The following is a 21,613-nucleotide window of genomic DNA, read 5'->3' as shown; positions in this document are numbered from 1 at the left end:
GCTTTTCTGTTATTAAAAAATTACTCTCGTGGCACCTGAACATCTGACTTTGGCTCAGGTCATGATTTCACAGTTCGTGAGTTTGAGCCTGTGTCAGACTCACTGCTGTCAGCACGGAGCCTGCTTGGGATTTGCTCTCTCTCCCTTCTGTCTCTCTGCCCCTCTCCCACTTGAATCTCTCAAAAATAAAATAAACATTTCAAAAAAAGTTACTCTCATCCAAAAATGTGCTTGTATTCTTATTTCTGTAGAATGCATTTATTTGAGTGGTGTAGAATGTAAACATGAAATCCATGTTCACTGGATTGTATTTATTTCCATGGAAACAATATATTTCTAAAAATCAGAGCCCTCCATTCAAATATAACTGAATTGTATATGTACCATATATGATGTAGTAAAAAATTACTGGTTTAGTGCCACATTAATTTTTAAAATGTTTATATATTTTTGAGAGAGAGAGAGAGAGGGAAAGAGGCAGAGAGAGGGAGGGAGATAGGGAATCACAAGCAGACTCCATGCTATTAGCCAAGAGTCCCCATGTAGGGCTTGAATTCACAAGCCATGAAATCACGACGTGAGCCAAAACTAAGAGTCAGACACTCAACCAACTGAGCCACTCAAGTATTCCATTTTAGTGCCACATTTAAAAAGTGTTATCTTTAACTCAAAGTTCAAAGAAACAAAATTTTAACTTTATGTAAATTCAAAATGGCAATTCTAAAATTCTTAAAAATACTGCACTTAAAACTATACTCAAGTACTAATTACATCACCTTAATTCTGAAAAATTTATTTGCTCTTTCTGAAATTTTATATATTTTAACAGTAAAATTGAGGACATGAAGTATTCCCAGTTATTTATTTTGCCTCATGTGTTTTAGACATTGGTTAAAGTGCTATTACTCTGACACTCTGTGCTGCTTGGTAATAATAATTCTGAGCAGAAAGAGTTTGTTGGAGAGTAGGAGAGTGCGGGATGTCCAGTGTAGTGGGACCCGTTTTTCAAAACACAAAGAATCTAAATTTTAAATGAATACAATAATAAAAAGATTCCCACAGCTTGCTATGGGTTAAAAATACTTAAAATATTAAAAAAACAAAAACAAAACATGTTTTTTAACACTGCAAAAGAAAACCCACTTTCCAGAATTTGACTCTAAAGAAGAACAAGATTACAAGGTAATCAATATGGGTTTCCAAAGAGCTAAGAATAGGATATTGATTTGTTCTAAAGCTCCTTTATAAGAAAGTATTTAAAATTGGGGCTGTGTCATAGGAACCTTTGCTATAAAAGGAGAAAAGACATATCAAGAAATTTTCAGAAAACTTAGTAAGATACAGTGAATTGTACAAATCCTAGCCTTTATTATATCAAATGCAGAAAAATCCACTTATTTATTATTGCCCTAAAAAACCTGTGTTATGCGAACTCCTACCGATTCTTCAAAGCACTACTAAAATATTTCTTACTCTGTGAGGCCAGCACTGACATTTCTACCATTTCCCGGACAGAGCCAATCCAATCCCTCCCTCCATTTTTGCTGACATGGTACCTAGAGTTAGCTGTATACAGCATTTATTATCAATAATCGTAGCTTTTCAGGTTTTCCTCCTATTGGAATGGACCTTACAAAAGATCTGTTATTAATTTTTCAAACCCCACTCCAAGTCAAGGAATGTTTATGGAATATGTTTTATTTTTTATTTTAACATTTATTTATTTTTGAGAAACAGAGACAGATCATGAGCAGGGGAAGGAGAGAGAGAGGGACACATAGAATCGGAAGCAGGCTCTAGGCTCTGAGCTGCCAGCACAGAGCCCAACGCGGGGCTTGAACACACAAACTGTGAGATCATGACCTGAGCCTAAGTCGGACGCTCAACCGACTGAGCCACCCAGGCACCCTGGAATATGTTTTAGCTAATTGCTAGACTTTGTAGTTTCTCCTATATGGAGTTTCTAAGGTAGAGCTGGATATAACAAAACTGAAGTGTCTCTGTAGTTGTTCTGGGATATCCTTCCTGTTTCTTCAATATTATTTGGATGTAATAGTGCTTATAGGGCCATGCTATCTAGGTGTGGGTGCAGGACTGCATAGCACTGGGTCTACTTTCCTTTGGCCACTTCAGTCTCTTTTCCTCATGCATATTCACTGTCTCATTGGGTTTTTAAAAAATATTTATTTTTAGAGAGAGCACAAGTGGGGGAGGGGCAGAGAGGGAGAGAGAGAACCCCAAGCAGGCTTGTGCTGTCAGCACAGAGCCTGATGCAGGGCTCAGTCTCACAAACTGTGAGATCATGACGAGTCAAAATCAAGAATTAGATGCTTAACCGACGAGCCACCCACACACCCCATCTCATTTTTTAATATAGTTTTCTAAGCACTATTTTTATCAAGTTGGAGAAGAACTGGAGAATAGTACCGTATTGATTTGTTTTCCTGTTAGTTGTTGTTTATCTGGCATTGCTTCATTACCCTGTCTGCAGTGCAGATGGGTGCTTGGTAGAGCTCATCTTGGACAGTTGTATTCCATTCATACTTTTTTCTTTTTGGGTATTCTCAATTTGAGAGAATACTCAGATGCTTGTTTTGGCAATCTTTCCAGCTCACTGTATCTTATAATTGATGTTGACAGGCTACAGTGCAGAATGGATTTCCATGCTGTATTATATGTGTCTTCTACTCTGTGTTTTCATTTACTTACTTCTTTGATTAATTAATTTAATCAGGCATTCAGTCAGTCACTCATATAGCATTTTATTGAAGGCCAGTCGTGGGCCAGGAAGTAGACCAGGCATTGGGGATAGAGAGGTAGTCACTCGTGGAGCTCAGGTCGGGGAAAGACTGACTGTAGAGCAACCGGCAGTGTCAGTGCTGTGATGGGGGTGTGCTCCTCCACGACAGAGAAAAAGACCCCCAGCCTGTTCTCAGAATTAACTCTTAATATACGTATGGAAAATTGTCAGCCCTTTGTCAGCCTAGAAAATCCCGCTCTCAAACATGTTTGGAGAATACATCTTAATTTCCCACAAAACACAGCAAGATGTTAAATGGCACCACTTCCTGATGATTTTAGACAACACTGTTTTATTATTCTCACCATTCGTTTCGAAATGTTCATTTAAGGTATTTTAGCCGGTCTGAAATGATATCATACCATAGACGTCCTATGGCAGAAGAAAAACAAATGATGTAACATTTCTTTGAAATTTTAATGTAGAAAATGGATGAGCAAAAGAAATGGTTAGATGAAGAAGTAGAAAAAGTCCTGAGCCAACGCCAAGAATTGGAGGAGCTGGAAGAAGATTTAAAAAAACGAGAGGCCATAGTGTGTAAGAAGGAGGCCCTGTTACAGGAGAAGAGCCACCTGGAAAATAAGAAGTTGAGATCTAGTCAGGTATGCTATTTGTTATGCTTTTGGCTCTGGTTGTAAGCTGTATAAACCAGGATTACTTTTCTCCCTAAGAAGTAAAGCATACTACTATGAAATTCGAAACTAAAAGAAAACTGTTCTGGTTTTCAATGTATTTTGCATATTACTGCTTATTAAACGACCACTACTAAAATCTATTGCAGTTTTGAAGTCAAATGTTCAGTGTTCTGCCAAATATATTATTAACATTTTTGGGTATTTGAAAAATTAGGGTAAATTAGACATAACCTAAAATTTGCCATTCTCCCCATTTTTAAGTGTGTGATTCGGTGGTTTTACATTCACAGTGCTATACAGCCATCACCCTATTTCCAAATGTTTTATTACTCCAAACACGAAGTCTGTAACTGTTAAGCACTAACTCTTCATTTCCCCCTGCAACCTTTATTAATAACTTTAGCAGATATTTAAGAAATAAATCGTACCATTTGATGCTGTATAGAGAACACTGGTAATTTGGGAACATGGACTTAAAAATGATCTAACTATTCCACTACCCAAAGTTAGGGGTTTGCAGGGTTGCTGTAAAAGAGAGATTTTATGTAATGAATATTTGTTCAGTTTTCAAATTATAATGACTTGGGGACCTTTACAAGAACTTTTGCTGGAGAACGCAGGTTTCATGAGCCAAAGAAGTGATTTTTATGAAGGAGTTTGCCTCAGTTTCAAGTTTTGAAGAAAAAAAAAAAAGATTTTGGAGGGAATAGAAGAACCAGGAGATGAGTTTTTTGGATGTAGCTATGGTTTCTACCATAGCAGTAACAGCATCTGAAATGAAGCTGGCTTGCCCCAGACTTGAAGAGGACTTTCTACCCAGCAGGTTGAGGATAGTCTGTACATTGAGCAATTGAACAGAGTGGATCAATGACCTGCCTCTTTATTACACCTTCCTTTCAGTCAGCATCTAGACCTTTAAGATCTGAGATGATGGTCGTGTGTTCTTAACCTCTCCACTTCAATATAATAGGCAGATAAGCATGGAGACCTGAACTTACCTCAGCTCTCTTTTCCTTTCCCCAATCATGTTGAATAGCTATTGGCATCAGGCTGTGGGACCCAGGGATGGGGGCAGCGCCCGCAACCAGCCTAGTTGCTGGTGCTATATCCAGGTAGCTTGCTCACGCTGCCTGTCAGGGCCAAGTTTTATTTTTATTTTTATTAACTTTTTAAGTTCAGTAGTATTTTTAAGTAATCTCTATACCTGACATGGGGCTCAAACTCACCAGTCTGGGATCAAGGGTCACATACTCCTTCAGAGGAACCAGCCAGGTGCCCCTGTCAGGGCTGAGTTTGAAAAGCTACCCCTCAAAACATGTAAATGACAGCAGAGGAGAGGAACACATTTAAATATCAAGTGAGTAAATAGAAAAGATAAACTAGGACCTTTACTATATGTTCCGTATCACAAAAGAATAAAAAAGAAAAAATAAAAAGGAATGAGGAGGAAAATCTTTTTCCTAAAATAAGTTTGTTTCATGATACAGGGGGTAAAAATTGAAGTTTTCTACTTTGAACAAGAGTAAAATTTAGGAAGCAAGACCATACTGAGATAAGTAGAGAGTACAAATAAATGAAACTCACAGCAGAGCAAAGCAAAATTGATTCTATGAAGATTGTTTTAATGAAACAGAAGAGAAACTTGAAGTATTACACTGCTTGGTTCTTTTCCGAACAAAAGGTGTGAATAGATTATGTCCTTTTTCAGTGTTTAAGAAGTGTTTATAAGGCTCAATCCTATGTATTTTGGACATGGACTGTAATATAAAAAAACTATTTTCATACCATATACGATTTCAACTCAAAATAAGTCAAAGTCCTAAATGTAGGAGGTAAAACTATAAAACCCTTAGAAGAAAACAAAGGTGTGAATCTTTGTAACCTTGGGTTAAGCAATAGTTTCTTTGATATTATACCTAAAGCATAAGCAATAAAAGAAACATTAGATAAATTGGACTTCATCAAAATTTAAAAACATTTGTTATGCAAAGGACACCATCAAGAAAGTTGGTGTTGAAAAGACAACCCAGAGAATGAGGGGAAATGTTTGCAAATTATATACTTGATAAAGGACTTGTCTCTAGAATATATAAAGAAGTCTTAACTCAGTACTCAAAAGACAACTCAATTAAAAATGGGCAACTAGATCCTCAAGGAAGGATCTGCATTTCTCAAGGAAGATTGGCCAATAAACATATGAGACCTCATTAGCCACCAGGGATATGCTAATCAAAACATAGATGAGATACTGCTTCATACTTACAGGGATGGCTGTGGTCAGAAAAATAGATAATAAGTGTTGGTGACTGTATGAAGGAATTGGAATTTTCATACACTGCTTGTGGGATTGTAAAAAGGTACGATTGCCATGGATAACTATCTTGCAGTTCCTCAAAAGGCTAATCATGGCATTACTACATCACCCAGCAATGCCACTCCTAGGTATATATCCAAGAGAAGCGAAAGCACGTATCTGCACAAAAGCTTGTACATGAATATGCGTAATAACAGCATTATTCAGAACAGCTTCAAAATGAAAAACACTCAAATGTCCCATCAGCTGATGAATGGGGCAAACGGAAAGTGGTATATTCATACTAGGGAGTGTGACTCAGCCTTAGAAAGGAATGAAGTTCTGATACATGCTACCACATGGATGAACCCCAAACACGTTGTGTTAAGGGAAAGAAACTGGCCATGAAAGACACATATTGTATGTACATGTAATTTATATCAACGTGCAGATGAGACAATTCTGTAGAAACAGAAAGTAGAATAATGGTTACTTAGGGCTGAGTGGGGGTGGGGAATGGAATGACTGCTAGGGGACATGGGGCTTTATTTTTGAGGACAATAAAAACGTTCTAAAGTTGATAGTTGTTATGGGTGCACAACTCTGTGAATATACAAAAAACCATTGAATTATACACTTTAAATAGGTGACTGAGGACCACCTGGTTGGCTCAGTCTGTGGAGTGTGCAACTCTTGGTCTCAGGATTGGGAGTTCAAGCCCCATATTGGGTATAGAGATTACTTAAAATCTTTAAAAGTAAATAAATAGGTAAATTGTTTGGTATGTGAATTAGATCTCAAGCTATTACTCAATAAAAGCTAAAAGCCCATAAAGGGGAAAAAAAAGATAGAGATAAAAGATTACCAAAATATGTAAGACGGGAAGGTATAGATAAGTAGTTACTGACTTAGCAGAAGAGGCTGAAATCCAAATGCCTTGAGAGCTTAAGCGGGACATGATTCAGAGCTGTAGCATTAGCTTTTTTTTTTTTTTTTTGAGAGACAGAGCATGAGCAGAGGAGGGGCAGAGAGAGAGGGAGACACAGAATCTGAAGGAGGTTCCAGGCTCTGAGCTGTCAGCACAGAGCCTGATGTAGGGCTCGAACCCACCAACTGTGAGATCATAACCTGAGCCAAAGTCAGACATTTAACCAACTAAGCCACTAGGCGCCCCTAGGTTTTTTTGTTTGTCTGGTGGTTTGGTTTTTTTTAATAATACCTTTATGAGATAGAATTCACATAGAATACAAAAAGACTCTGAAGTGAAGGGACTAAGATTTTCAGAAGGCAGAAGTGAGGCATTTCCTAACCCCTACTTGGATCCCAAAATGTTGGCAGCCAGGTTTATACTTCCAAGCAGGATTGGGCGCCCCCAACTAAGTGGCCAGACCCCAGATACATCCTATGGTGACAAAGTGTACCTACCACAGAGCTTATCAGCATTTTCATTCCTGACTCTTAAATGTGACGTCCATGTCAGGAATGCTACTAACATGAAAGAGATCAAAAGATAAAAAGCTCAGAGACATCAGATATAGAGGAAGGAGCTGAAAAAACTTCCCCAAAATCTTTAATATTCTCAAGGTGGTGAAAGATTATATACTCTATCCATAAAATGAGAACTGCTGGAAATTTAAACATTTTTAATTTTTTCAAAATGTTTTTTATATTCTAGAGAGAGCATGCAAGAGGGGGAGAGGGGCAGAGAGGGAGACAGAGAGATCTTAAGCACACTTCACACTAGCATGAAGCCCAGCACAGGGCTCAATCCCATGACCTGGGCCGAAATCAAGAGTCAGATGCTCAACTGACTGAACCACCCCAAGAACTGCTGGAAATTTAAAGTGTTGGAGGATAACTTTGAGAAACTATCCCAGAAAGTAAATGAAAAGATAAATTAAAATAAGACAAAAAAAATTTAATTGGCAGATAAATCCAGAAGTCCAATGTCTTAGAAATGGAATTTCAGAAAGCTTTAACAGAGAAAACAGAAGAGAGGATTATTAAAGACAATACAAAAAAAAATTCCCAACACTGAAGACATGAGACTAGATAGAAATAGGTTATCAAGGGCCCAGCAAAATGAGTGCCAAAAGCTTATCATTGTGAAGTTTTATGCACACTGAGGGGAGAAAAAGATCCAGGTAGAAGAAAGCTACCAGATAGAAGACACAAGTCACTTGTAGTTGGTTAAGTGTGACTTTGGCTCAGAATATGATCTCGCAGTTCCTGGGTTTGAGTCCTGCGTCGGGTTCTGTGCTGACAGCTCAGAGCCTGGAGCCTGTTTCAGATTCTGTGTCTCCCTCTCTCTCTGTCCCTTCCCCACTCGTGCTCTGTCTCTCTCTGTCTCAAAAATAAATAAACTATTAAAAAACACTTTTAGAAAAAGACAGAAGTCAGCTGTAAATCTCAATGATCACAATGATATTGGACTTCCCAACTTACTTGAGTAGAAACTAAAAGACCTGCAGCAAACTTCCAACTCATAAGGGAAATTATTTCCAATTAAGACTTCTTTTTTGAGCCTAACTCTGAATCAAATATGAAGGCAGAATACGGGCATTTTCACATGAAAAAATGATCTCTGACCTCATCTGTCTCAGGAAACTACTAGAGGATGCGCTCCACAAAAATGAGGGCATCACCTATGAAAAAAGGAAGACTTGGGGTCCTGAAAGTGTGATCCAACGTGGAAATTCCAGGGATAACACCAAAATGAAGTTCCAGAACAACTAGTCCAGTTTGGAGCAGGAGGATGGAGACTTCAGGCAAAATGTTTCCAGAAAAGAATAGAACAAAACGATGACTGGGTTTAAGTTTCGGTCAAGTGAAAAAACCAGTATTGAGAGGAAATGTATAGTTTTATCAGAAGAATTAGTAAAAAGTACCTACTTGTGTCCTCTGGGAAAAAAATGATCATTTTATTTGAGACATTTGAGCTGTGAATAATATTCACAAAGCCATGTGAACTGAATATTGTTTTAACAAAACTGTAATATACCTTATATTGGGAGGCTAGAGGGAAGGGAAGTAGAGGAGGCATAATAGTGCCAAGTGCTTATCTTCCATAATAGTCCATCCGTGGGCAGTATCTGAAATGCGTAATGTTATTTAAAAACATGGACATTAACACAAGCAGAAATAGCTAGAAAGGTTGAAGATGGTTGTTTCTGGGTGGGGTAGGGAGACTGCTTTTTTTAAAAACTTATAATCCTGTGGTATATATACATATAATTACTTAGATGAAAAACTATTTTAAGAATTTCTTTAAATGTTTGTTTATTTTGAGAGAGAAAGAGCAAGCACGAGCCAGGGAGGGGTGAGAGAGAAGAAGGCAGAGCGAATCCCAAGCAGGCTCCACACTGCCAGCATAGAGCCCGATATGGGGCTCAGTCTCACCAACTGTTAGATCATGACCTGAGCCAAAATCAAGAGCTGGATACTTAACCAAACGAGCCACCCAGGCGCCCCGGTGGCTCAGTCGGTTGAGCGTCCGACTTTGGCTTGGGTCATGATCTCCCGGTTCATGAGATCAAGCCCCATATCAGGCTGTCTGTGGTCAGCACAGAGTCTGCTTTGGATCCTCTGTCCTCCCCCTACCTTCTCTCCACCTCCCCCACTCTCAAAAATAAATAAATATTTAAAAAAATTTTTTTTCTTAAAAAAAATTCTTTTAAGTTAGTCCATAATGAAGCTCTCCATTACTCTCATTAGCCATATTTTCTGACCAGAATGAAATAAGAGTAGAAATAAATTACATGTTTAAACAACAATAAACTGAATCTCAACCTTTAAGGAACTCATAATATAGTTACAGGCCATATAACTATGTAACAGGCCAAGGATAATTTAGAAAATAATAAAAAAGAAAATTACTACTTCTTAAAACCAATATTTTATAGTCTGATATAGCCAAGCAATACTTGGCAATAAATTCATCATTGGAATCTCCATTTAAAAAAAAACAAAAACAAAAAACACATTCAACTTAAGATTTTTAAAAAATGACCCCCCCCAAAAAAAAAACTCCATAAGAGAAAATAATAATGTGGAAGCTAAAAATATATTCAGTTAGTAACTTTTTTTCTGTTTTTTCTAATTTATATGCAGTTTGGGTTTCTAGTAACTGTTTTTGGGGTGTTTGGTTGATTGTGTCTTTTTAGGTCTTAAGCACAGATAGTTTGAAAATATCAACTCGCCTGAGCTTGTTGGACCAAGAGTTGTCTGAAAAGAATGTAGAGCTTCAACACAGCACGGCTGAGGAGAAAATAAAGATTTCCGAGCAAGTTCAGGCCCTCCAGAAAGAAAAGGATCAGCTACAGAGACGAAGAGACAGTGTGGACGAGAAACTTAAAAATGGTAGTGTGTTGTCACCTGAAGTAAGTCAGTACTCTTTAGAACTGGAAGTGCTCTATGATGGGTCACTTGGATGACTTCCTCCATCTTTGTTAATGACACCTAAAAATTATAAATCTGGTAAACTTTGTTTCCTTGAGATTTTGTCAGATGTCATGAGTTTAGCTGGCACCCGTTAGGCGCCATCAGCCATGCTTGACCAGAGACCATGATATTCTCACACAGGGGTCCGTGAAAATGGCCCTCTACCAGCATTGCCAGGGACTGGGAAACTAACACTTTCCTTGAGTAGGGCCTTTCTCAGCTGAGGCTTCTCATCTGACATCACAGAACACAGATGGTTTGAGGAACTTTTTTCCTTTGTTCTTCCAAAGAGAGCACCTACGTCCTGTCTCTGAATCTTTCCTGAATGATATGAGGTAATTCATTACATACATGGATGACTGGACATTAAGGGTTAATTCCTTCAAAAAGGCCCAACCTGCAGGAACATAGTCCAGCCAAGTAGATGGAAAGAACTCAAATCCCAATAAAAATACCTTTGAGTTGCAGTTTTCATTAGGGGAGCTTATGGCTCCTTTCACCTTTTTTTTTTTTTTTTTTAACAGTGTAAAAGATAGTACATTTATTGGCTGTTACAATTGCCCCAGACTTTGTCTTTTTTCAAAAGTTTACATCAGTTAGGAATGATACTTATCCCTTAACTTTATCAGACAAGTATGAATTCTTGAGCCTAAATTTTCTCTACAAATATTATTTGTTTATTGATTTATTTTGAGAGGAGAGAGAGCGAACAAGCAGGGGAGGGGCACAGAGAGGGAGAGACAGAATCCCAAGCAGGCTCTGCATTGTCAGCACAGAGCCAGATGTGACGTGGGACTCAAACTCACGAACTGTGAGATCATGACCTGAGCCAAGATCAAGAGTCGGACGCTTAACCAGCTGAGCTCCCCACACGCCCCTCTCTGCAAATATTTGTTGTTGCTGTCCTGTCATGACCAAAGCAAGAGAAAATTGCTAAGAGAAAGTGAGTATCTGGGAATCACACATCTTGTCGGATCTTGTACGGTTTTAGATTGGAGCAAATGGAAGATGGAAGTTAAGGGGGCTGGTTAAGAAGGAACGGGAGCAAGGATTTCATAAATGAAATTGTTGTTCACTGCATGGATGAAAGGTATTGAAGGCTAAGTTGATTGGGGGCTACATGGCATTATAAACTTCACTGCCCAGTTTCATAACACGAGTAGCTGAAAGGATCACAGAATCAGACTGTCCTGGGGCTGTTAAATTGGAGCTTGGCCTTGTAGATCTAAAGGTATGAAGGTCTAAGGTCTATACTGCAAAATATAATATTAGTATTTAAGGAATTCTTGCCGGCCCAAGACCATTACCGGGCCCTATGGAAGAAATCAAAACAGTAAAAAGCATTATGCTTTTTTGAGAAATTCATACTCTTTTCTATGGAAAAGAGAAAAATCTAAGAAAACTCTAAACCCTCAAGAACATTAAAAGAAGCAAGTTATGATAATGTAATAAAAGTATACTTAGTATATTGTTTAAACAAAGCAATGCAGTGATCATCTGGGGGTGGGGGGAAGATTCATCAAGGCAACTTTGGTGAATTAGAAACTTGAGCTGAATTAGGAAAACCATGATATTGACAGATACAAGAGAGAAGGCCGTTGTAGATAGAACACCATAAATAAGGCATGGAGAAGGGAATGAGCAACTTTCATGTAGAATTCTATAACTAAAAAACATTAGGGTTTTGTAGGAAAAACAGCACAATGCATAATACCTGTGTAGCGGCCCGTCTGGATCGGTTTGAGGGAATGATGAGCCTCCTACAATTAGTGGGGTTCCATCAGCCAGGTGGGCTTCCAGGCAGCCTTCTTCCTCAGTGTTCTTTTTAGTGTCACTCCAAAGTAGGCTGTGCTCATATAGTTTAAACTATATGAAAGGTACTGGGCTAGGCAATATGGACTTGAGTATGGCCAAGATGGTCTGCCTTCAAGGAACTCAAAGTTATGGTAACCTCCACCACACATACACGTATACAGAAATATCTTATCCAAGTCTCACCAAGTCCGGAATAATTTCTTACCAGAAATTTGGACACTCCAAATATGATGTGCTTGAAACGTCCAAAGAATTGACAGAGATTCACCAGGTTTGTTGTGGGTTTTTTCCCCTACGAAGGAAATCTTCTGTAGCATATGAAAAAACGTACCGCCGCCATGTTTAATGCCTTTGTTTGCCCCATAGTGACATCTCATAGGAATTTTATGAAATGTTTCATGTCCTTAAATCCTCACTACTTTTTTTTTTCCTCACTACTTTTTTTTTTTTTTTTAAATCTTTTATTTATTTCTAGGAGAGAGAGAGAGAGACAGCGTGAGCAGGGGAGGGTTAGAGAGAGAGGGAGTCACAGACTGAAACAGGCTCCAGGCTCTGAGCTGGCAGTCAGCACAGAGCCCGACGCGGGGCTCGAACCCACGAACCACGAGATCATGACCCGAGCGAAAGTTGGACGCTTAACCAACTACGCCACCCGGGCGCCCCTCCTCACTACTTTTTTTAATCCATACTCTTTTCTTTTTTTCCCTAAGAGACTCTCTTCTGATGACAAGTCCTTAAGAATTTATTCTAAATCTATTTCATCTTTCTCTCCTGGAAGTCTATTATTTTGATAGATCCTTGAAGGGATACCAGGGAATCTTCAGATCTCTCTGACACATGATGTACACTTTAGGAGCTGTGGAGGGAGACACATGGCAATAGTGCCAGTCCTGGAGGCTGAGGCTTTGTTCAAGTGTATTCCCTGGTTATCAGCATTTGCCGTGTGACCTTGGGACGTTTCATAACTCAGCTAGATTTTGCCTCTTCCATTTTACTACACAAAGTTTATTGCAAGGATTCAGTGACTGTATGTTTTATATATGTGTGTATACACATAGTGTACTGTGTAGCATTGCAGGCGCTAAAAAAACATTATTAAAATTTAGTAGACGAATGGTAATGTTTCTTAGACTCTGATAGCATAGTGAGATCTCAGTGTATGACCAAGTCCAAGTTGTAGTATTTCATTTAAAATGGGTGATTTCTATTATATCTAGGAAGAACATGTTCTTTTCCAACTTGAAGAAGGGATTGAAGCTTTGGAAGCGGCAATTGAATACAAGAATGAAAGTATCCGGAGTCGCCAGAACTTGCTCAGAGCTTCATTCAGAAACCTCTCTCATAGTGAAGCAAATGTCTTGGAAAAACTAATTTGCCTGAGTCCTGTTGAGATTAGAGCTATTCTTTTCAGATATTTCAATAAGGTTTGTTCCTGACGGACAGAGGCTTTTCTTATAAAGGGGGTCAGGCTGCTTATATGTCTCACATTTAAGAAATTGAAAGGCCTAAAAAATCTGATGGTATAACTACACATTTAAGCATGATTTCTGTTCCCAGTACCGAGTGTAATTATCTGAAAGCTTAGTGCATGTCCACATATGTAGGCCTAACTTCAGAGGTTCTTAAAGTTGGAAGGGCCTTTTGAAAGAAGGGCTTTTTGAAATAGTTTTAAAAACCAAAGAATTCAAGTTCTCTTCCTCAGTTTCTATTTCCTGGATATTTTCTAGATTTGCTTATTGCTACTCAGCATTCGTGAAAAATCAAGGGCCCTCCAATTTTGGGTTCCCTTCCTTTGGTTGCTGTAGGGTGGGGGATACTGTACGTTATCATCATACCTGTGAACTGAAATGAAGATAATAATAGTAGATTTTAGCATTAACCTGAATCATACCTTCTCTTCAGGTATAGATGATGAAGTGTTAAGCAGACAACTCTTTTCTCTGAAAGGTATATTCAGTTTAAGGGAATATCAGACAATGAGCGAAAAATAAAACACTGGAGTTTTAAAATAAAGTTCTAGTTCTGTTAGACAAGTGAAATAAAGATGAAAACATTAATGGAAATGTTATACCCAGCCCTCCTTTGGATAATGACTGTCAGTAGTAAACTACTATCATTTTTTAAAAATTTTTTGTTTTATTTTTGAGAGAGAGAGAGTGAGCATGGAGGAGGGGCAGAGAGGGAGACATTGAATCCTAGGCAGGCTCTGCGCTGTCAGCACAAAGCCCAACACGGGGCTCGAACCCACAAACCGTGAGATCATGACCTGAGCCGAAGTCGGACCTTCAGCCGACTGAGCCACCCAGGTGCCCCAGTAAGCTACTGTCATTGATCAGAGTGCCTCCTTATCACTGCATGTCTGAAGGGCAGAAAAATGGTGCGGTGCTGTCTGAGGCTCTGATATAGAGAGCTCTTTTGTGATACTTTTAGAGCATGGGTTCTTAACCCAGAGCACCCAGGCCAAGGTCAGTGGGTTTTCTGTCCCTGGGAACCTGAGTATTTCTTTCTAGAGAGAAGGTCATTACATTAGCAAGTTCTGTCACATACATTGAAGTATTGTCACTTCATAGCAGTGCAGAGAAGAACCCATTGGTCTAAATGCACAGTCTTGAGACTGAACTCTGTATTTACAGTTTTTAAGAAGTCTGTTACTTATATTAAACATCCATTTTGGAGTTAAAACTGGGCGTTACCTAGATGTTACAAGAGTCTTTAGGTTCCTGTTACCTTCTTAGACTAGAGAAATAGTTATAGGATTGTAAATGTAAACTGCAGAGACCTCATCTGAGAGATGATGGAGGGGGTGATCAAGCCACATTATATTTAAAATGAAGCTTGTAACCAATTCAGAATCTTAACAAGCTCAAAAGGCTATGAGGTTATTTTGTGGGTATGTTATAAAACATTCGCTTAGTTATTCCATGGGGATTAAGGGAGTTCTTTAGGTAGCCTGAGAAGTAGCTTATTATATTAGGCTATTTAAGACAAATTTAAAAGGTCAAAAAAAAAATGTCTTTGCTAGGTGGTCAGTTTGCGAGAAACTGAACGGAAACTGCAGTTACAGAATGAAGAAATTAAAATGAAGGTTCTGGAACAGGATAATCTGGTTCGTGAGTTGGAATCTGCACTGGAACATCTGAAATTGCAGTGTGACCGGAGACTGACTGTCCAGCAAAAGGAACATGAGCAAAAACTCCAACTGCTGTTACATCATTTTAAAGGTACCTGTCCCCTCTGGTCAGTTGTGGAAAGATGATGTGTCAGAGGGGCTAGGAAAGGAAGATGGGATGGAATTTGATCAGTGAAAAGCCCAACATGAGTAAATAGTTACTACTTATACTTGTTTTTGTGCTTTACGTGTTTACCACACATGGGGATAGTTGACTTTGATGTAGGGCTATTCATGCTTGAAATGCCATCCCTCTGACTGTCCCCAGTGCTACACATAAGAACTCCCCTCAGTTTGTTGTTGGGCTATTTTTTTTTTAAGTTTATTTATTTATCTTGAGAGAGAGTGAGCATGAGTGGGGGAGGGGCAGAGAGAGACAGGAAGGGAGAATTCCAAGCAGGCTCCACACTATCAGCACAGATCCTGATGCAGGGTTAGATCTCATGAACCCTGAGATCATAACCTAAGCCAAATCAAGAGTCGGACACTTAACCTACTGAGCCATCGGGGTGCCCTGTTGTTGGTCTATTTTTTATGTACAAATTTGGGATGATTTCTAGCTTTGTGGTGCACAGTTGAAAAGTTTCTATCTCCCAAGGATGTAGTAACTTGATATTTAAATTATTTTCCCTCCAGAAAATTAAAGTGATAGGTTCCGTCAGATTTCTAGTTATATTTGTTATAATTTTCAGTTAGTTGTAAATTTTATGCATTAAGATTATATCTTAGGTAAAAATTAGTCTAGCATCGATGGACACATACTGTTAATCAGTGCACAGTAGTTCAGCCATCAACCCTGGTGTGGAAAGAGCGGTCACAGCAGTTGGTCTTCATGTTACCTGGACATTTGGCCAGTACATAGTTGCTATGGAAATAAAAGCGCTGCCTGGCAATACTGGTAATGCGTCAATCCAGGCTGCTTAGCTGCTTAGACTTGGTTCTTGTGAATCTATAGCTGGAAATGGGTTAAACATTGGAGAAACAACCTGAGTCAGCAGAAAATTGGGAAATATATAAATTTGAGTGTTGAAGCAATTTGCCTCTTAGTTAATTCTATAACCAGTTAATTAGCAAGCGGTTGTCTGATGCCAGGATTTCCTTGACAGGATCTATACATCACTTCTTTCAAACATGTTCTCCTTACCTTACTTTAGTTCTGTCTTAAATCTCTATAAAGTGATATTTTAACAGATTTTTGGGGTTCTTTTTTGTTTTGTTTGTTTTTAGAGAGAGACAGAGAGAACATGTGAGTCGGGGAGGGGGCAGAGGGAGAGAGAATCCTAAGCAGGATCCACCCTCAGCAAGGAGCCTAATGCAGGACTTGATCCCATGACCCTGGGATCATGACCTGAGCCAAAATCAAGAGTCAGACGCTCAACTGACTGAGCCACCCAGGCGCCCCTTATTAGAATTTTTAATGTGTTTTTCAAGTGATAGGCACAAAACATCATACTACAGCCAAATAAGAACATTTAAGAACATTTTAAAAATCATTCATTTCTATAGCTGGGGTAAGTTTTTCATAACAAAATGTTAATAATTTATGAATTTTCTAATTTCAACTGGATATGGTGTATAAAATTGACATATATGATACTCTTTAATATTTATTCTGAGAGAGAGAGAGAGAGAATGCACACACACATGGGGGAGGGGCCAGAGAGAGAGGGAGAGAATGCCAAGCAGGCTCCACACTGTCACCACACAGCCTGATGTGGGGCTTAGTCTCATGAACTGTGAGATCACAACCTGAGCCAAAATCAAGAGTTGGATGCTTAACTGGCTGAGCCACCCAGATGCTGCAACATATATGTATTCTTTATGAGGATTCTTATTTATGGTATTATTAATTTCAAGTATTTATAAAAGGTTAAAAAAATTTTTTTAATGTTTTATTTATTTCTGAGAGAGAGCGTGAGCAGGGGAGGGCAGAGACAGAGGGAGATACAGAATCCAAAGCAGGCTCCAGGCTCTGGGTTAGCTGTCAGCACAGAGCCCAATGCTAGGCTCGAACCCATGAACCCTGAGATCATGACCTGAGCCGAAGTCGGACGCCCAACCGACTGAGCCACCCAGGTGCCCCTAAAAGATTGTTTTAAAGATTTTTTTTAACTAATCTCTATATCGAATATGGGGCTTGAACTCACCACCTCAAAATCAAGAGTTGCACACTACACTGAGCTAGCCAGGTGCCCTTGATTTAATGTATTTTTTTTTAAAGTTTTTATTTACTTTTGAGAGAGAGAGAGTACGCCAGTGAGCAGGGGAGGAGCAGAGAGAGGGAAAGAGAGTCAGAGCCTGACAAGAGGCTCTATCTCTTGAACTGTGAAATCATGACCTGAGCTGAAGTCAAGAGCCAGATGCTTAACCACCTGAGCCACCCAGGTGCCCCTAAAATACTTCTAATTAAGAAATAATGGGTTGATTAAAAATATCCAGTATACTTAGATCAAATTTTTCAAAACAGCCAGTTAAAACAAAGGATCATTACAAACAGTAGGACCATTTTATAAATTTACCAGTAGGAAAGAGTAGGTCTGAAAGTACTTACTTTCAGAAGGTCAATAACTAGGTTTTACTGGTTCTAAAACATACCCAATAGGGACAATTTATTAGATATTCACAAATATTAATAAGAAGCTTTAAGTTCTATTGTAGCATAAACTACAACTTATGCTATTTCCCCTCTTTTTGTATGGATATTTGCCTTTGCCATTTAATCTTTCTAGCCTCTTTTGACAGGTTTTTGGTTTTTTTTTTAAGGGATGGAGGCTTGGCTGTAGATTTCTCGGGCCTGTGACTTTCCATCTATCCACTGTTCCTGATAGGAACTTTAAATAAGATATTGATGCAACTGATGGACAGGTTCCAAACATGATTTTTTTTTAATGGAAAATACCTTATTTCTGCTGTTCTAAGAATACATCTAGTGAGTGCTACTCAAAAAGTGGTTATGAGTTGTGAAAATGTGGTAGTTGGTAAGGGTAGGGTGGAGAGGTGACTAAGGCTAGAAGAATCCAAGTTGTTGCTGATAACAAATCCATTCAGGTAACAAATACAGGTAACATACTTCTGACCCATTAAATATAGTCTGGAGACTATGTTAGAATATAATTTTCAGCCATTTATTTTAAACTGACTTGAAATGTAAATTTCTATTTCATAGAGCAAGATGGGGAAGGCATTATGGAAACTTTAAAAACATATGAAGATAAAATCCAGCAGCTGGAAAAAGATCTTTATTTCTATAAGAAAACTAGCAGAGATCTTAAGAAGAAACTTAAGGAATTGGTAGGGGAAACAGTTCGGCAGCAACTAGTACCATCTGAACGTAAGACCTTTAGTGTTACCTACTTGTCACACTAACAGTATTTGGTGTATCTAGTATTTGGTGACTGACTTGGAGTTTTAGCCTTTCCCAGTAGATTTGGTTATTTAGAATTCGATATTTGTATTGGTCTCTATAAACAGAAAAAGTCATATAGTCCTGATCATCAGGGAAATGCATATCAAAACCACAATGTGGTATCACTTCACACCTTTCAGGAACTATATGTAATATTAAAATCAACAACACAAGAAACAGCAAGTATTGGCGAGGATGCCGAGAAGAAGGAACCCTCATGCACTCTTGGTGGGAATGCAGACTGGTGCAGCCACTGTGGAGTTCCTCAACAGTTAGGAGTTTCCTCAGATTAAAAATAGAATTACTGTATGATCCAGTAATTACACTACAGGGTATTTACCCAAAAGTTTGAAGATACTAATTGAGAAAGATATATGCACCCTTATGTTTATTGCAGCATTATTTACAATAGCCATATTATGGAATCAACCCAAGTGTCCAGTATACATATATATATCATGGGGTAAGTGTGTATGTGTATGTGTATCACATACACTATATATATATACACCCATACACACATACCATGTAATATTCCTCAGCCATAAAAAGGAATGGAATGGAATCTTGCCATTTGCAAGGACATGGATGGATCTAGAGAATATAATGCTAAGTGAAAAAAGTCAGAAAAAGACAAATACCATATGATCTCACTCATATGTGGAATTTAAGAAACAAAACAAATGTTTGGAAAAAAGAGACAAACCAAAAAAACCAGACTCTTAGCTACAGAGAACAAACTGGTTGTCACCACGGGGGAGGTTGGTGGGGAATGGGTAACATAGGTAAAGGAGATTAGGAGTACACTTACCATAGCAGTATATAGAATTGTTGAATCACTATATTGTGCACTTACAAATAATACAACATTGTGTGTTAACTATACCGAATTAAATTTTTTTAATTTTTTTTTTTAATTATCTAGTCTACATATGATACAGAACCACAGGGGAAGTGAATCAAGAAACAAATGTAAATGTGTACAGGAAACGTCACATATTGATTGGCTAGCATGTGCCATGGACTTTTGTATCTCCTTACTTAAAGTAACCCTGTAATCTAAGATAGCTGTTGTTTCCTATATTATCATAAATTAAGCCTTCTGATTATCACAAAAAATGTAAAATAAATAGTGAATAATAAAAATAAAGGTTTATTTCTAAGATCGGTCAGGTCTTTTTCACTATGACCTCTTGAAATTCAAAAATATACTAAAACTCACTGTTGAGACAAAGATACTTTCTTGCCTAATTGTATGTAGTTATGTAGAAATAGCACCTTCCTAAATGAAATGATACAAAACCTTGCAAAAGTAGAAAGTGCCGTGATTAAAATAGACCCTCTTTAAGTCTGCCAATTAGAAAAGAAGCAGTGTTTCTAAAATAATATATTTTATGTTTCATAAAAGAATTAGCCTTCTTTTAGAGAAAGTATTCTAGTAAGTAAGGCTCATACAAAGTTAATTTCACAACCTTTTAGGAACATAGACCTATTTTGTACCTATAAAGAAGACCACTTAAAGGCAGCTACAACAGGGTTGTAAAGAGACCAATGAAACATTATATGTATGCATATTGAAAAGATACATGCTGAATATATAATGTAAGCAGAATTAACATCACTTTAAAGTTTAAAACAGTAGTATCTTAGAAAAGTAGTTCTAATGCTACCTTATACTTAATGATATTTATAGACATTTTCGTGAGTAGTTCATTTAACCCTCAAACTCAGGGCGGGCCAGTGTCTGCTAATCCCGTTTTTAGAGAAGAGAATTGAAACTTAGGTCAAGTAACTTACAAATACAACAGTAATTAGAACATGGTCTAAGGTCCTTTGTCTTACGACTCCCCGTTCAGTATTCTAGAATAAAAGTTGTCTTAGATAGAAATGTGATACACATGGGCCGATCCTGCCAGACACTATAGTTTTTGATTTTCAATGTAGTAATGCACAGGTACTGATATAATGTAAACATTTACTTGAAATACTGCCTGCACTATATAGCTGAACCTTTCACTTGAACATGACTTATAAAAAATTAAAATGGAAACAGGTATTAAGTGTAAACAGAACAATCAGATAAGGCCATTTTAGCTTTAAAAAAATCCACTTTCAAACTCAAGCTATCTGAAATTAGGTATTTAGTGTTTCAGTGTCCCATGTTTATATTACTGAGTCAGCTAGACATCTCTTAAAATGCCAGTGTGGTGTATGGTGGTACAGAGGTTTAATCCTGGTCTTGGATTCTTGTCCTGCTCCTCAGTGAGACAAATGCAAAAAACTTTGAAAAAAGTTAAAGAATCTTGAAAATATATAAAGTGATGACACCTGTCTGACCAACTTACTTGGGAAGTCTAGTCTTTTTTATTTGTTTATCCGTTTTTAAGTAAATTTACTTTAAGTAAATTCTTGTAGGCCTCAAACTCACGAACCCAAGATCAAGAGTCACATGCTCCATTGTCTGAGACACCCAGATGACCTAAAAAGTCTAGTCTTGTTAGTAATGTTGAAGATATTATTTTAGCTAACTTGCTCTCCCACCTAGAAAGATCTTACATACTTTTGTTTTTTGGCTCTAAAAAGTAATATAGTTATTGCAGAAAAATTGGAAAATATAGGAAAAAAAAGCCAAAAAAAAGGCATCAATAATTTTACCCACCACCATTAACATTTAGCATAATTCTTTTCAATATTGTCCCCATACAAATGTTAAAAAAGTTACAGTTGGAATCATATTTGAGGTATAGCTTGTATTATATATGCTATCTCAAAATACTACCCTCCATTAATGACATTAAACATGGTTTGCTTGAATTATAAATACAGCAACTTAAATATATCAAATTCTGAATTCCCTAAAAAGTATTATACGTTTAGTAATCAGTATCCTTAATACATAGTGTCTTGGTATTCAGTTCATTGGTTTTTGATAGTAGTCTTTTTTTTTTTAATTTACTTATTTACTTTGAGAGAGAGAGAGAAAGCAAGTGGAGAAAGGGCAGAGAGAGGGAGAGAGAGGCTCCGAAGCAGGCTGCACACTCAGTGTAGAGCCCAA

At 37.9% G+C, this 21,613-nt stretch overlaps 1 protein-coding gene across 2 annotated transcripts in view; it reads left to right on the top strand.

Annotated features, from left to right (window-relative positions):
- The window catches only part of KIF27 (kinesin family member 27), an 85,182-nt gene that overhangs the window by 61,725 nt on the left and 1,844 nt on the right, over positions 1-21,613 (top strand). The window contains exons 13-18 of one of the 2 annotated variants that reach the window (XM_039250402.1): positions 3,226-3,402; positions 9,892-10,107; positions 13,201-13,407; positions 15,006-15,204; positions 18,319-18,483; positions 19,484-19,542. In XM_039250402.1, coding sequence (XP_039106333.1) covers positions 3,226-3,402; positions 9,892-10,107; positions 13,201-13,407; positions 15,006-15,204; positions 18,319-18,483; positions 19,484-19,494 — 975 coding nt within the window. In that variant the 3' untranslated portion in view covers positions 19,495-19,542. Of the gene's footprint in view, positions 1-3,225; positions 3,403-9,891; positions 10,108-13,200; positions 13,408-15,005; positions 15,205-18,318; positions 18,484-19,483; positions 19,543-21,613 lie in introns of those variants that run through there. The other variant, XM_039250400.1, reaches the window with a different exon arrangement.

Source organism: Hyaena hyaena, unplaced genomic scaffold (genome assembly GCF_003009895.1).
Source record: "Hyaena hyaena isolate Hyena2069 unplaced genomic scaffold, ASM300989v1 scaffold_369, whole genome shotgun sequence".
In the NCBI taxonomy this organism is placed as follows: Eukaryota; Metazoa; Chordata; class Mammalia; order Carnivora; family Hyaenidae; genus Hyaena; species Hyaena hyaena.
The sequence above is the reverse complement of the archived record's forward strand: the minus strand, read 5'-3'. Positions and strand labels throughout refer to the sequence as shown.